The following is a 17,443-nucleotide window of genomic DNA, read 5'->3' as shown; positions in this document are numbered from 1 at the left end:
AGGCACGGCTCTGGTAAGATATATAACGACGACGCACAAGAATCACTTGGGTATTAGAAAAAATTAATGTAATTATTTTAAACTTATGAATTATTCAACATTAAAAGAAGTTTTCTTGTCATGCGAAAAAGTTTTATTGGAGGGCAACGAAGATGGAATAGCTCTTAACCTAGCTAGACGCTTATGATCACTACTAGCAAAACCTTGCCAATACCATCATCAGAATGGTGCATGATTTCGTTTCAATATTCTCCTATCTAGTTCTCAGTTTTTTTTTAAATGTATTTTTATTAAGGATATGAGTTTTCAACACTGTTTTATGCCATGTTGTATATCTGGACTTGTTTCTGTAGTTAAGACACTAACTTACAAAATATAATAACCATCACTAAAACATATCAGAACATATTCTTTAAGGTACATATGTCTATTTTGCAATCTTGAATCATCTTCTCATCCACAACCCCACAACGTTCGTGTTTCCATTTCTAGAGTTTCGATCTCCAATTCATTATCTCCTAAAACTATTTTGTAAGGTGGCCAAAGCTTCTTCAAAATTATCTACCTATATCTAAAAAAAAAAAAAAAAATGCAAACTGCAAGCTACATAAAGAGGTTGTCTAGAAGCATTTCCTTGAACAATGGCTGGCCTTGATTCTTTGTATTCTGCTTTTGATATCCACATCTGCATTTTAGAACAAGGTAACCAAACATCACTATCTTCGTGTGGATCACTGAAGCATCAACACGGTTAAAGAATTTACAATACCTGTTGGAATGTGCTAGAAGTCAAGATGGAACCCCCAATCCATACACTATACTTCCTCACAATTTCTCTCTTAGCGCTTGTGGTGAACACGTACCCTCTCTTTCTCTCTGTCAAGATCTTCATCAAAGCATTAGTAAGATCACTTCCAGCTAAAACAAGCCTGAGAATAGCATGAGGAAGTGCATAGCCTTCATATATAGGAACCGTGTGACTAACTCCATCACCTGAATCCAACACAATAGCTGAAGAAAACAAAATCTGTCGCATCAACCTAACATTCCCTATATATAAAGACTTGTATGGCCACTGACATAAAGCGAAAGCACAGCTTGAATAGCAACATACATAGCAGGGACATCAAAAGTCTCAAACATCATCCGAGTCATCTTCTCTATTAGCTTTATAGGATTAAGAAAAGCTTCAGTAAGAATCACAGAATAGTCTTCAGGAGCAACATGAAGCTAATTGTAGAACGTATGACGCCAAATTCTTCTCCATATCATCCCAATTACAAAATATACCATGTTCAATGTAAGTATACCTCTTTTGGATTGAGCTTCATCGCCAACATAAGCATCCTTCTGTCCCATTCCTACCATAACACCAGGATGCCTAGGACGACCTTATAATACTAGGGAATACAGCTCTTGGTGCATCATCACCCGCAAACCCAGCCTATATCACTGATCGAAACAGGTTTAAGTAGACTTGATCAACAAGTTAGTAAGAAGAGAAAAAGAAGACAAAAGGAGCTCACCTTGAGCATTCCAGTTCCATTATCAACAACAAGTGGTTGAGTCTCTTCTCCTTCTGCCATAATCTTAAGACTATAAACCCCAAACCAGAGGACGATGATCAGATTTCGACTTTAAAACGATTACATCAGAGTGAAACGAAGATCTAAACGAAGTATGAGTTGAATCAATCATAGAAAGTTGTAAGCAAAATATTATCGTGTAGAACGGGGGGAAGTGATCACCAAATCAAAAACAAAGTGTCTATACTGAAGTAAAAGCTAACGCAGAGATCGGGACCGCAATGATGCACTCTGAATATGGGATTAAGGAAGGAGTCTGTACTGTGTTACAACATTAGTGCCTTCAGATCATTTATGGTTCCTAGCTTTTGGGTTAATCAAGAACTCTGGTTCAAGTTAGGAGGGTTTATGAGATCTATGACTCAGGAATCAATTCAATACACAACCCGTTCTTCCAAAATTAAATTAATCCCAAAACCACACGAGATGATTTGAATAGGTAAAATAAGATTGATAGCTTGTTTCCAAAACTTGTGAATAAGTAAATAAAATCTCGAACAAAAAAAAAAAGAACAAGAGATAAGCCGAGTCTTGCAACAAGGGAGGATTTAATCCATAACACAGAAACTAACATTCAAAATAGAGAAAATGGAGCTATGATGATTGATAAAAACTATTCCTCTTCAACGATCTTGCTCTTCTCGCTCACATAGATACCATCAAGAAACTTCCTGATATCCTTCTTCTTTACGTGACATTTCTGCACATTACAAAATAACAACCATTGTCAATTTACAAATCTCCATATCACTAAAAGCCTAAGATACACCAACAATATGCAAACTAGGGCCAAAGCTTATGAACCATTCCGTATGTCAACTATCTAACACACAAACTACACACAAGAGAACCATTAATTGTATTTGCTAGTGAAAGAGAGTAGTACGTACCTGGTTGATCAAAGCGCATGACCTTGACACAAGCTCAATGTCATTACCATCAAGAACGATCTCATCCTTCACCTTCTCAGATCGAACAATGGTCACACCATCCAACATATCTACCTTCCTCACCTATCATTTCCAATAACCACATTTCTAAATAAAGTTCACCTTCCAACATCTCATTCCTAAATCTACATGAAAAATCAGATCAACAAAAAAAAAACAAACCTTCTTCTCGCCAAGGAAGTTACGGATCTCAATAGACTTGCCATCACCACCAATGGAAGCATTAATGGGAAAATGAGCATACACGAACCTCATCTTGTACCTGAAACCTCTGGTCACACCGGAGATGAGGTTGTCAACGTGGCTAAGAGCGGTTCTGATGGAGGCACTGGTTTTGCGGGATCCAAACCACGAATCGATCTTAAGCTTCTTCTTACCAGTCTCGGGGTCCTTGATCAGCTGGAAATCGAGGTTGAGATGCTTGAAATCGCGAACAAGTTTGCCGCGAGGACCTTCGACTTCGATCACTTTGGCGTGAACCTTGATGGTCACGCTGTCGGGGATGTCCATCGTCTCGGAAGATAGAATAGTCTTCATCTTCTCCCACCTTTGTTTTGCTCTCTCTCTCTCTCTCTCACTGACGACTCTCTCGCTCTCTCTGGTTTGATCAAAGGCTGAAACCCTAGAAAAATGAATCGACGGCGGCTTTTAAAGGGTAGAGGAAAAAAAACTCGGAAACCCTAGATAAATGTTTCAGCCCACTATAAGCCCACTATAAAAAATTATTATCAATAAGCCCACGGCCGGGTGAGCAGGGTTGGAATTAGGCTAATTGATGACATTTTGTAACTTCGATGTATTATGAACTGTAGTTTCGGTGTTAAAATGAAACTTTGGTACATAAATATAATTTTCATAACTATCAAAAATGTGTTTCGAAAATTCCAGTCAAAATTTGTAATTTATTTTGATGTAAAACGATAAATTGAGAGGATATATAATATAAACTAAGTTCATAGTAATCGTAAATGATGGTAATTTAGATTGTCGGTTGTTTTGGATGATGAAACGAATTGTCCAACATATTAAATCATATTTGAGTGCTCTGGGACATAAAGCATAGAGTCATGTACTCATGTTGAAGGCTACTGTCCCTTTCTAAGTTCTAACTTCTAACCATATATGTATTTTTTTTTTTTTTTTTTTTTTTTTTTTTTGATATAAACACTAATTTTCTGTTGAGCTTTGAATTGTTAATCCAAAAATGAACATCTTATCACAGTTAGCTACGAGGACATCAAATCAACTCAAACTTGTGAATTGTGATATTCTTCACAACCTTTTAGAACAAAGTTACATTGAAAAGAAGAGTAATGATATTTCTAATGAGAATTTCCAGAATCCAAACTAATTATTCGGTTCCTCTGATGAAATTTTGTTTGCATCTCTAGATTCTGGTACAACCCACCGGTTTAGATTTCTCAAAGACGTAGATACCTAGAAAAAGTAGCAAGATTTAGCATAAGGTCCAAGAACATAGCTTGCTTGGCCAACCTAATTATTTTGTACGTTTGGAGAATAACTAGCTACAAAAACATATTCTTTACACTAACCTGTTGATCCCAATCTGTTCTCAGAGTCATGATGCTAAGCACGCAAGTCTGAACGAATACTCCAAAGATCATTCCGATCCATACACCCTAAAATTTAGAGAAAAAATAAATAATTTTATGTTATTTTCAAATTGTTAATTTTGGTACCTTTACAAATTTTTGTTTCCAAGACCATTGACAACGAAGGAGAACAACATGTTAAAATTTGTAAGGAAAATGAAACTTACTTTGACTTGCAAACCAACCCCGTAACCAAGGAAAAGCCCAATAGGAATTCCAACAATGTAATAGCAAGCGAGGTTAACGTAAGTAACATATCCTTGCCATCCCGCTCCAACCGCAACTCCTGTTCCGGTTCAAAAAACACATACTTATTTAAGTATCGGTATAATATCAATATCATGCGTCAAGTAGAAAACTTATATGTATACCAGAGAGAACGGGTTGAACACTGTTCAAGAGAATGGAAAAGGCTAAAAGTGGAGAAAGATCGGCAACTTCTGCGGCGACAGCTTCACTTGTAGTGAAAATGTAGGAAATTCTTCCTCTTAGAAACAAGAATACGAAGAATAGAATTGTTCCTATAGAGAGTGATGTCAAAACCGCCATCAACGTTGCAAACTTGGCTGCTTTTGCATCTCCCCTACCCAGCTCGTTGGACACTCTTACACTATAAATAGAGATAGTTACGTTGCAAAGAAGAAAATAAATATCTTAACATTAAAGAAACAAAAATCAATATATGTATCTATTCTCACCTTGCTGCTGCCAAAAACCCAAGTGCTATCATCATCTCCAGTCCATTTATGTTGAGGCTATAAAAAAGTTGGTATATAAGAGTTGCTTTATAAATACTTTACATATTACTATCTATTTTTACTTATACCATAGTTTCACTTTAAGAGTCAAGGAAATAAAATGTATAGATGTGTGTTTGGAGATTGTATTGGCTATGGAGACTAGAAGAAGGCAATTCTTGTTAATATATATACCAGATTGCTAGTGCATCAAGAGCCACCTCTGCGTTTTTCAAATTTCCAGTGAGTAGTACCAAGATCGAGTTGTACCATAACTCCAAGCTGTTCAAAACAACCACCACAAAAATAATAAACGTTATATAATAGTAATACTTAAAATTTCTCAATATGATACGAGTAGAATTATTTTAAACGAGAATAGTCATTCCTGACAACTTAAAAAGCTCAAAGAGCATGTGGTTCTGACTTGACTCATACTAATTTGGAAACTTCATCTCATCTACATTTAAAAAAAAGCTTTATACGAATTTACTACGTTAAGCTAGGATTAATTCCTAAACTTATTAATTTATTTGGTCTGAAGCCACAAAACTAATACAATGAGTCAATGACCACGTAGATGCATCAAGTGGAAACCAATCTCGTGTTTTAACTAACAAAATAGGAAAGGAAAAGGTATTAATATGAAATTGTGTCACTATATATTTTTTTAAAAGAAGGCCGCTTACCAAAGCATTCCACCGGAAGACATAGATAGTTTGAAGACGTGCCATAAATCTTTGAAAGCCATCATAGAGAACCCTCTCCACGTGTCCTTACACCCACCACATGTGACGAACAAGAGCTGTGCAATGTTAGGCAACCAGAACGCAACTAGCGTCGAGGTCATAGCACCAGTGATCCCGAAATCAAAATGAACCATTAGGAGCCAAGAGAGGAAGACATGGACCACTAAAGAGACAGCAGCCGCATAGGCAATGATCTTGTTCTTGCTCTGAGCTTGGAGAAACATTTGGCAAGTGAAGGAAGGCACGAAGGAAAAGTTGATGCCTATGACCCACAATGCTATTATACGAGCCACACGGACAATACGTTCCTCTTGACCTAAGGCTAAAAGAATAGGGCCAGAGAAGATGTAGACGGGCATGAGGCAAATGGTACAACCTGTGAGGACGATCCATGACCTTTGGAGGTAGATCCCGAGCATATGGTTTTGTTTGGCTCCATAAGCTTGACCACATAGTGTTTCCAATGCACTGGCCATGCCTAGCTGCATTACGGTAGTTATTACATAATAGTTAGAAAGAGTTGTATCAACCAAAGTTGAGACATCTGTACAGGTTCATAATAAAAGTTTGTCAAAATAACATATATATTCGAAACAAAATCCTCAAAAAGTTGTATAATCGAACCAACTTTCAATGAGTTTTATGAACGTTTTCAACCTGATGATTTGATTTCTAAAACCGTATTGTCTAAAACCTTATCTAATGTAAGTTTGGTTTCTTTACATAAATTTTTAAGCGGAATAAATAGCTGGAATTAATGATTTTTAGTTAAGAATACTAGTATATTCTTGTGATTTCTCGCATAAGTGCTGAGTTCAATGCTTTTAAATTTAAGAATGAGTTCAACAATACTTAGATTCTACAATACTATTTGGATCTTTATGGCGTCCATTATATGGCTAGAAAAGCTTCGACAAAATTTGATATGATGGGATTTTTGGATTTCTCTAATGAAAACATGAAAACATGTGTCAAACTTTATTTTCAGGGAAGAAAGTGGTTAGGCCTCTGAAGTGGACTGCTAATGAATCTTGTCAAACTCGCTGACCCACAAATTTATATACTGCAGTACTTTTCCAACGTTATAGTATAAAAGTCACATATATCTTAAACTTTTGTAGAAAATACGTTCAATTTCTACTATACTATTGAACTTAAAATTCTATTCAACCTACTTTTTAATTCGATAAATTTCCAAGAAAAAACCAACCACATGTTACGATAGGAGAAGAAGATACTACGAACTTGGTATGTAGTTGTCTTGTGTTACGTAAATAGATATGTGTGGTTGACAAGAAACCACCACATGTTACAAGCAGTGTCTTCTGTTAGTATTCACATGATATACGTAATTTCAAATTTCTGTCAAAAGGGATATATTATTAGTAGTCTTTTCTTATTATCATTCGCACGAATCAAATACATATTTTACCGTCATCATTGTACTGTATAGAGTTTTGCAAGAATTTGATAGTTTTCTCATTTGTAAGAAAAAAGGAAATTTCTTTACCAAAAAAGACGTATCAGATTCATTTTCCTACAAGGTCTTTTGTTTTTTTTTTTTCTGTTTTCACTTTCCCACACATTTGTTGTCAGACAATCCCGTGGAAAAATTAATGAAAAGCTATCTGTAATCATTATGACAAATAAAAAACATACTCCTGTATTTCATTTATTAATGGTCAGTAATAGGATGACCACTAGATGCGAGTTTTCGATGTAGTGTGTTGAAAGAAATCTAGTAGTACTATTTTATTTTATCAAACATAACAGTAAAAAAAAAAAAAAAAAAAAAAAATACGGAGTAATAATTGAAGTATGGGATACTAACCAAGATACCATTACTGAAACGGAGGAGAACCGTGAAGGTGATGGAGTAAGCGGCCAACTCAGTTGGGCCAAGATGGCCGATGAAAGCTTGACTTATCATTGAAACTCCGAACGTAGAGAATCTCGTGAAGATCGCCGGGGCCGCCACAACCCATAGCTTCTTTGATTCAATCCACACCTTTTCCTTCATCCCCAACTCATCCTCTTCTCCGCCAGTCTCCACGGTCTTTTTCAACAGAGCCGTCGTGAGCTCTCCTTCTCCTCCGGCCATCTTGGACTCTCAGTTTGTATCTGATGGACCAGAGGGTATGAGGAACTAAATAGAAGAGAGAAGGCAGAGAAGGATAGAGAGGAGAGAGTTTGTGTCTGAATTGGTTTAGAGAACCAATCTTGTGTTTATTTGACGTGTTTTTTTTCTTTATTTTTTTGTATCTACTCGTCATATTTTATTGGGAAACGAAAAAGCCGTCTACGCCTCTTGCAGGAAGTAAGCAGTGAGATTTAAACACTCTAATAAAGAAATTAGTTGTATCTTAAATACGTGCATTGGGGGAGCATACCATACTATTGGCACATTCTTGTGCTACCAAGATTCGGAGCGATAGATTTTTTATTTTAATTACGATTATGATAATCCAGAACTCTCCAAATCAAAAATTCATTTTTATTGACCGTACATTTTCGTAAGTCAAACAAAATTAGAAAAAGTTAATATGTTCTTTTTGATGAAAATAATTCACATGTTTCTCTTAAATATCGTTCAAAATTAAATAAGTATTTTATTATTGTTTTTATGAAGTTTTGTTTAATCCTTTACATTATGGTTCAATCCAACAATTCAAAAATTTGAGCGAAACATTTACCAATATAAATTCTTAAAGAAGTAAGATTATTTTTTAACCCATTTCTGTTTTTATCTTCAAAAATATAAATTTTCATTTTTTTCTTTATATTTAAAGATCTTTATGTTTACACTAAAATTTGGAGATCAATTCAAAAATAGAGTAGAGTTGGAATAAACCAAACATTTTTAAAATATCCTACTATATTAATTGGGAACTACAAATATGAAACTAACCTTAAAATGTGTAAAAAATTACATTTAATTACCATTAGAAAATTTAATTAAGATTAATTAATTAATTAAATAAATATAATTAATTAAAAATAAAAAATGCTGAAAGATCAAAAATAAAAAAAAATAGGAAAGTAAAAAAATATATTCAAATCAAAACTAATTTGTACTTGAAAAAAAAAAATTTAACAGCTAAGATTTTTTAAAAATACAGATAATTATTAGTTTAAAAAAATATTTTCTCTCTCTTAAAATTATGGATGAAAATTACTAATTTTCTTTTTTTTTTAAATAGTAACCAATCAGAATTTCAACATTTTATATCCAAGTAGACAATAAAATTATTTTTAATAAGTAGATTTCAAAGATTTTATTAAGATTTCAAATTATGAATTTGCTATCATCTTTCGTTTATTTTATTTCATTTCAAAATAACTTTTAAAAAGAAATATAACAATAATTTTTTATTATATTATAATTTTTTTTATTATATTATATTTTTTTTTTAAATGTTGACTCATGCTTTAAGCACGGAATATCTTCTAGTAATATAAAACAAAAGAAAAAAGAAAGTGGAAACTATTTGACATAGTAATCAAGAGTTCAGAGGCTTGTACACCAAGTGTCAAGTTCAATTCCTAGGATTAGCAGTTTCTTGTGATTTAATGGTGTAAAGTGTAGGGAAATTCCATAATATTGCATACAAAACCTTAAGTTGTGGTCTTGTGTATTTTAAAGAGAATTTATTCACCTGAGTGTTTCAAGGAGAGTTGCATCGTGGAATCATTATTTAATGAAATTTGTAGCAGATGTTCGATTGCCGCATGTGATCGAAGAGTATTACTAATAATAAAAAGGACAATTTGAGCCTTCAAAGAATGTCCATGTCACCAAAACTAAGGGTATATGCATCGGTAGAATCTATGAAAGTCTCTCAATATATATTATTATAATAGTTTTAATTTAATATTATTATTTATTTAAAAATTAAATTATAAAAATAAAATTTGGCCATTAATATTTGCCAGCTGTTGAAAAACGTTTCTCAAAGTTTCTTGGAATCGTTTCTCACATTTTTTCCTTCTCTCTCCTCCTTTTTTATTATTTATTAATATTTAATTGATGAAAATTTCGGTGAAATACGACCGATGTTTATGGTGAAGGCATTTTTATAGGGAGAACAGTTTAAAGTGTTTTTAGAGTATAAATATTATGAAAATAATGTAAAATTAGTAATTAAGAACTTTTAAAACTTATAAAAACTTATAAAATAAAATTTAAATTACAAACTTATAAAACTTTTATTAAAATTCAAAATACAATACCAAATTTTTATGAAACAACAAAAACATTCAAGATAAAAAAAAAACATATTACTTAATTAAAGCATACAAACATTTTATTTAATTAATATATAGTTTAATGTCCAAATTTATTCCATATATTCTCAATCAAATCCTCTTTTAATTTGTGAAAAATTGTTTGCAAAAAATTGTATCCATTCACAGCTTGCCACATCACTTTAGAACTGAACCAATATCAGTTCTATATCAAGAACTAAAAAAAATGTTCTAAACTACTATTCATTATTTTTCTATTTTTTTTAGGCTAAGAACACCCTCATGTTCTCTCTATAAAGATGGCCTAACATGTTCAAAAACGATGCCATGTGGCATTCTTCAACCAAAGGTGTAAGAGTTTCTCCAACGGGACCTCTTAGCAGGGCCCTTATGTTAAAATTGGGTAAAAAGTAAATCAAAAACACATAAAAGAATAAGAGGCAGTTCTAATTTCGGAGCCTCTTATTGCTACGTGTCAGCTTCTTGTTCGATGATGTTTTAATACTTAAAAAAAAAAAAATTATATCGACTCATTTTTCTTCTTCCTTCTCCCTCTCTCTCCCGATAATATCTCTGCAAAGGCGAGATCGACCATCAGAACACCAAATCAAAGCTTATACAATTGTCTTTGACATGATATGTTTCTATTTCTGTTTGTATGAATTAGTGTTTAGTTAAGGTTTAGAGAATTGGGTATTTGATTCTGGAAATTAGGGTTCTTCTAAATCCTAATTTATTTATGTGATAGGCATGATTAAACTTAGGATTAATGAAATTATCCATGATTAAACTTAGGATTAATGAAATTATCCATGATTGAAGATGAGTTTAGGCATATATTGTTTGTTTCCACCGGTCTTGTCCATTGTTTGAGAGTAGGAGATTGGTCTCATCACCCTCACTTTAAACCTCGTTTGTGTAGTCTTTGTTTAAATGTGTAGTCTTTGTTCAAATGCAGATCCGTATGAGCCAATTATATAATAATGCTCGTTTGATCTGATCCACGTTTTGGAGCAAAAGGGCTTATTATATTATTTTATTTGCAGAGTTGGTTGTGTTCAATTATCAGTTGTTTGAATCTGGGAAATGTATAGATAAAGATCGTTTCTTGTTGTGCATCTTGTCTGTTTCCTTTGTTATTCTGATCACTTTTCAAAAGCTTTTCCTTTGTTATTACTCCTTTGAGATCACCAAACCTGTAATTATTGGAATGAAGTCATAAGTGAATCGATATAGAGATTGATTAGCAAAAGTTCTATGCTTTTTGTAGCAGTTCTTGTTTCTCTAGTTAACTGGATCCAGAACTAACCAACCCTCGCAAACTGCTAGTGATCCATGAGTTTATATTGTTCACATCTGATTTGGGTTCTAGACTTTGAATGCTCATGTTATACTCTCTATGTTTTTAGTCAAAGCCAGTAAGTAATAGTATTACCAATCTTGAGTTACTAAATAAATGGGCTTTTGAAGGCGAAAAGATCATCCATGGGAAACCTTCTGGGATAGACAACACCGTCACTGCATACGGTTTGTTCTAACTGTACAACTCCAAATCCTCGGATCTCTGCTCAGGCGAGATAACTCGGTGACAGTCCAACATGCCACTGAGAGTCGGGCGGAACACAAAAGCTCTGGTCTCTGATGTGTCACAGAGAGCGGTGAGACATCCCGATGCGATGAACTCGGTGTTCAACGCAGTGGGTTCTATAAGTAAAGAGTTCGCTGCGATCATTCAATCTAAAGACGGGACCTCAGTTACAGAGAAAGAAGAGAGTATAAAAGAACTCATGGAGATGAACCAAGGTCTGCTCCAGTCAATGGGGGTTAGCCACAGCTCGATCGAGACTGTGATCAAAACCACGGTCAAGCACAAGCTTGTCTCTAAAGTAATTATGTTTTACTTAAAATATTTTATTTTTGAAAAACATTTTTTTCAAAATTAAGAACTCCAATAAAAAGCTTCACCATTGCCATTGGAGGAGCAAAATTTTAATTACTCTTTCACAAGTTCTTATTTTAAAAAAGTACAAAATATAATCTTAAAAAATTTAAAAACCTCAAAATAGCATTCTCACCGTTGGAGAAGCTCTAAGAAAGAAAAAACGATTTCTAATTTCATCTTCTCTTAACCTAAATTGTATTTATGTCTTCTGGAAAATCTCTTCGTCTTCTATCTTCCAAATAAATGCGACGTCTTAACCCTTCGACTTACATATTTTCCGTTTTGTAATATATAGATGGAACGAGGGACGGTGATGTTCTCCAAAGTAAAGAATGACGACAAAGTCGTGACGTTGGTCGAGTGTGAGACGATGTTGTTATCACTGTTATGGAACACTTTACGAGGTCATTCCGCCAATGTGTGTCTCTGGCTCTAAATCAGCCACAAATCGTTTTCAGTTCTTCTTTGAACATAAGGTTCACTCTTTTTTTAATCCTTTGAACAAAATTTGTCTATTTGATCTTGTCCCTTATTTAAACATTTCTTCTTTGTTTCTAATCGCTGGCTAATCTGTCTACTAGAATAAAGATAGGATTTCGACATTATCATCTCTGAATAGGTTTGGATCATCTCTCAATAGGTTTGGATTGATAGCTAATTTTGTGCTGCAAATTGAATAACATAAAAAAAAACTTTCAACGAAAACTAATTATGTAAATCTTCAATACATGTTTTGCATTCTCATATGTAGTGATTTAAAGCACATGATTTAGAGATTTGGGGCTGCGATTCTACCAAGAACAAAGAGGATGATAATCAAGAGAGTTCTTCAGTTCAGAGTATTGAAAACTTTGACATACGAAGAGGAATATGTTTGTGTGTAGACCAGCTCATCTATTTGGAAAAGAAGGTTTCTTCTGCTTTCTCAAACATGTGTTCTTTTAGTTTATCTAAAGTCCTCTCAATTTTCTAACATGTTTCTGTCGTCATACATTGCTACTCTTTATATAGTTTGCTGTTCTAAATCTATCATATATGTCTCCCATCTTTGTCTTTTTAGACTTGGAATAGATGATATATATATGCTCGAATAAAATACATGTTATGATGATTGCAAAGTCAAATAAATATGCTTTTAATAGTTTATGAGGCACACCTTTGATATTGATAACCCATAGGGAGTAACTTCTGTTCATGTGTCATCAGCAGAGAAGGATGTGGAAGAGGCCACCTGGAAAATAAGCAAACATAATTACCACTTATGTGATAAACAAGTTACAGTTAGTTGAATAAATATCTTTAAATAATTGATTTCTCATCTTCTCTAGATTTGTATAGTAATACCTTACTAGAAGTCTAGAATTCATGTATTACTCTCAATACAGTGCAAAACTTCGGCCGAGTTGGTGGAGGATTGCGTGAGATGATAGTTGTAGAAAAACTCATCATAGTGAAGTGGGATTACGCCTCTTGCTCCTCCAGAAATCGATTCCAATCAAGTGTTCATTTTTTCCTAATCTTTTGAATGAAATTATATTCATTTGTTTCTTAGAGTTCTTCTTCCTAGAGTTTTAAAGTTATGAATCCTAATCATATTAATATTACAATTGTCCGTTTAATATGTTAATTTCACACTCACTTATGTAAATCATGAACCTGTAAGAAACAGAGGAGAGTACAAATTTTTTTAAAGCCATTATAAGAGGTATGTTGCTCAGCTGTTAACATTCTCGAACCTTCTTACATATCACATAATACAAGAGGACAAGGCATAAAAAATGACGGCAAGCAGCCTTCAATTCATGGGTGCAAATATCAACAAATTGTCAAAGAGGCAACCACATTTATATACTTCAAAATTATAGACATAACTCCTACACTTATTCTAGGATAGATACCGACGTCCTCATTACCGAGCTACATAGTTCTAAACGAGTGCCAACTGAAGATGAAGAAAATAACTAATGTGTGTGTTATGTACCTAGAGACATTCAAAGGACGAGAAGACAATCAATAGCCTAGCATGTAACTATATCTACTACCATAAATGTACAAGTATATAGTTGTATACAATAATTTCCCAACATGTAGAGAAAAATCTATAAACTTTTTTTTACAATCAACTAAAAAAATTAAATGTTTCATTCAAAATTTTTAATTTTAAAACAACTCATAAAAAACATACCCGCACGTAGCACGGTGTAATCCCTAGTCTATATATATAAAGGTAACATTGCTCACTTTTCCTTCCTCCACATCAGCATCCACCTAATCAATTTTTTTATTTTTTTTGCATAAAATACTATTTTTAATATTCATTCATTGCATATTTATTAATTATAATTAATAATAGTAAACAATAAATAAAAAAATTAATTAACTAAAATTAATTAAATTTTAAAATAGTATAAACAATAATATAATTTTTTAGTAAATAATAAAATAATAACTATCTAAATATGAATTAAGTAAATTAAATGAAAATTTTAAATAGTAAAAGTAATACTATAAATTTGTTTTAATAATAATGTTATTATTAAAATTATAACCAAAAATAATTCTATCCCAAAATTTAGAATGGGTTAATGAGTTTTAGAATGTAAGTAAGATTTTAATGCATGGTGGAGTAAAAAAACAAGTTATGTAATTGTATTTATAAAAATCTAAACATGAAAATAAAATTGAAGTGAAACATTAGTTTCTAAGAAACATATACCTTAAAGATTTATTATTAAATTTTACTTATAAGAAAGAAAAGATTAATTACTTAACTTAACTTAACTTAAAAGTTTTGATCTAAAACAAATACATTGTAAGGGGTACACTTTTTTTTGGGAAAACTATGAAAAAGAATTTTGAAAAATAATCTATCTAAAAAAACAAAATCAATGATCAGGAAATATAGAAAAAATGATATGCAAGTCGTTACAAAAAGTGGCATGTGATTTGTGTAGCATATTTCATAAGATATATTATCAACTGGAGCTACAATTTTATAACATGGTATAAAACATGTATAAAAAATATAACATATACATATATATATATATATATATATATATATTATCAAATGCTTTTAACCCAAAACATTGGCAAAAACAACATATTTAAAGTACACTATGTTTTTTTTGAGAATACGAAGCTAGAGTTGCATCACAAAATTAACATCTGCAAATAACATACGAGATTTTAGAAAAATACGTAGCTTGGATTAATGAATAGATATTCATTATGGGGTTTAAATGTTTCATCATTTAAGCATTCTTGACTTAGTCTGAAATTCTATTATGGCAAATGATGCATTTGGACAACCTCATTGTAGCGACATAGCAGTAAAACTGTTCATGAAACTTTGTATATTCGCATTTAAGGTAGGGTATCGATATGTTTAAATGGTCTCTATAATTAGATAAACGATCGACATTTACGTTAGAACTTTTAAAATTATGTTTTCATGATATATGAATATGGAATGTGTTCTTTTAAAGATAAAGGTCAAAAGATTGTCGACAATATTATTGCCACACTAGGCAATATATGTTATATATAGATTAGTAAAATAAGTACTACATTTATATAGATTTATCTTTTAATCTTCAAATTATATTCATATTCAATGATTCTTATTATCTTAAAAAATATATATGTTGTATATCACTGAGTAAAGTAAGTTATATATTTATACTCAAAAGTTGGAATGATTATATTTGAGCTCAACAATTTCTATTGATAAGAAATATTTTAAATTAAAATCCCGCATGCGCGCGGATACAAATTCTAGTCATTAATAAAATAATTTTTATTGAGGGTGCTAAAATGTTAACAGTTACAGATGTTCAACCATTTCTGTTTGATATTTCTTAGTTTCGGGCGAATTTGCCTAAATGTTAAGGTTACATCAGACAGTACCGGTCATGAGGCCAAGCAAGGCAAGCAAGAGCTTGCGGCCGTAAATATACTAAGTAAATAACTGACCGTAAAAATTTTAAAATATCTTAGTAGTCTAGTGGTTAAAGTGGTTGATTATTAATAATAGGTGTCGTGTTCGATTCCTCTATCATGGTGTTTGTAATAAATTTTGTTTTTTCTCAACTAACCAGCCTTCAAAATTATATTGTCTATAGCCTTATTATTCCTAGCGCCGGCTCTGACATCAGATGTTGTGGAGGTGATGGTTCGAAACTGAGTATATGAGTTCTTTCTCTAAAAAAAACAAATCAATTGTGTGGCCTAGAAAATGTCGATGAATGAAATCATAGGATGATGGCTGATTTATTTTTCTAGATTTTTTTATATTTGATCTGTCAGCATTTTTTCTTTTTTTAATTAATTATCTTATTTAATTAATTAACTAAGTTTAATTAAGTTTTTTTAATGGCAATTAAATGTAATTTTTTTACACATTTTAAGGTTAGTTTCATATTTGTACTTCCCAATTAATATAGTAGGATCCCGGATAAATATAAAAGCATTGGATTTAACTCGTTACAAATCGAATTCTTGTTATGATGCTACCTATACCTTGACAGGTAGAGTAGCACAAAAAACAAATAACAATAGTATCCCCTTTATAATAAAACGGAAGTACAGAACATTGTTTTGTAGACTATATAAATTTTATAAATTGGTTACAAATAGGTTATAGATTAATTGGTTACATGTTAAATAGTGGGTGCAACCTTAATTTATTTTCGGAAGATTTTATTACTAGAGCATGTTGTTTACAAAAATCTTAAACAGAATATTCTAAAGAGTCATTTTATATCATACAAATTATCATATTATCCCTTTATTAAATTATTCATCAAAGAAAATCCTTTAATATCTAACTTAACATATTAATTTGTTAATTATCATTATACTTCACCTCTCATTTTTATATATGAGTCTATTTTGTGAAACAAATAAATTATCATATTATTTATTATAATTAAAAATAATTTTATTTCCGCATATACCATAAGTTGAATTTTAAAAAACAAATATAAATAGTTTAATATATAAAATATTCAAGCTTTATTAATATTATTCTTTAAAAATAATCTATATTGAATTAAAAAATTTACTGAGTAATGGGTCAAAATTTGAATATTTAAATTTAATTTCATATTTTTTGTTGAATTTTATAATTTTATATTATATAATAAACTTAAAATAATTTATTTTGAAATATTTTAAAATATTGAACCTTGATATAAAAGTTAGAAACTATAAACACTCTAAATTGAATTATTATAGCAATGTTAATATTATGTCACTATAATATGAAAGAATTACAAGAAACCAAATATATTAAAAAAAGTATAACAATATATTAAATTACTCATAATATAATAACTTGCTTTTTAAAAACCAAATTTACAAAATTATGTTTTATAATTACATTCAACTCATGATGTAGAATATATATTGTTGAAATAACTTCACATATATAAACTAATACAACATATTAAAATAAAATTTTGTATAAAATAAAATTTAATCAGTGTTATAGCACATATACTTATCTAGAATCATAAACAATATAAAATTTCAAAATTTGTGTTTTTTTTCAAGCCATCATATTTAGCATATGATTTTACTGCATAATGTTTTATCAAAAAAACTTATAAAAACAATCA

The 17,443-nt window shown here is 31.5% G+C and overlaps 2 protein-coding genes, 1 long non-coding RNA gene and 1 other non-coding gene across 4 annotated transcripts; 1 reads left to right on the top strand and 3 right to left on the bottom strand.

Moving 5' to 3' along the window:
- Positions 1–2,013: 2,013 nt before the first annotated feature.
- Positions 2,014–3,159, bottom strand: LOC104741905 (large ribosomal subunit protein uL6z/uL6y). Its single transcript, XM_010462832.3, has 3 exons — positions 2,699–3,159; positions 2,477–2,599; positions 2,014–2,286 (listed from the first exon to the last, which is right to left on the bottom strand). Exons 1-3 carry the CDS (start codon positions 3,071–3,073, stop codon positions 2,200–2,202), a joined length of 585 nt encoding a protein of 194 aa, XP_010461134.1. The 5' UTR covers positions 3,074–3,159; the 3' UTR covers positions 2,014–2,199.
- A 567-nt stretch (positions 3,160–3,726) lies between these two features.
- On the bottom strand, positions 3,727–8,055 carry LOC104741904 (protein DETOXIFICATION 21). The gene is made up of 8 exons (XM_010462831.3): positions 7,467–8,055; positions 5,576–6,117; positions 5,082–5,168; positions 4,848–4,904; positions 4,521–4,759; positions 4,317–4,435; positions 4,090–4,176; positions 3,727–3,973 (listed from the first exon to the last, which is right to left on the bottom strand). Exons 1-8 carry the CDS (start codon positions 7,734–7,736, stop codon positions 3,884–3,886), a joined length of 1,491 nt encoding a protein of 496 aa, XP_010461133.1. The 5' UTR covers positions 7,737–8,055; the 3' UTR covers positions 3,727–3,883.
- A 2,831-nt stretch (positions 8,056–10,886) lies between these two features.
- LOC109128776 (uncharacterized) lies at positions 10,887–11,452 on the bottom strand. Its single transcript, XR_002035086.2, has 2 exons — positions 11,316–11,452; positions 10,887–11,076 (listed from the first exon to the last, which is right to left on the bottom strand). It is a non-coding gene; the product is annotated as an uncharacterized LOC109128776 (long non-coding RNA).
- A 78-nt stretch (positions 11,453–11,530) lies between these two features.
- LOC104741903 (uncharacterized) lies at positions 11,531–12,933 on the top strand. The gene is made up of 3 exons (XR_015579377.1): positions 11,531–11,766; positions 12,118–12,298; positions 12,574–12,933. It is a non-coding gene; the product is annotated as an uncharacterized LOC104741903 (transcript).
- Positions 12,934–17,443: the final 4,510 nt, after the last annotated feature.

This window comes from Camelina sativa, chromosome 14 (assembly GCF_030686135.1).
Source record: "Camelina sativa cultivar CO46 ecotype springtype chromosome 14, ASM3068613v1".
In the NCBI taxonomy this organism is placed as follows: domain Eukaryota; kingdom Viridiplantae; phylum Streptophyta; class Magnoliopsida; order Brassicales; family Brassicaceae; genus Camelina; species Camelina sativa.
This window is presented reverse-complemented; position numbering and strand designations above follow the sequence as displayed.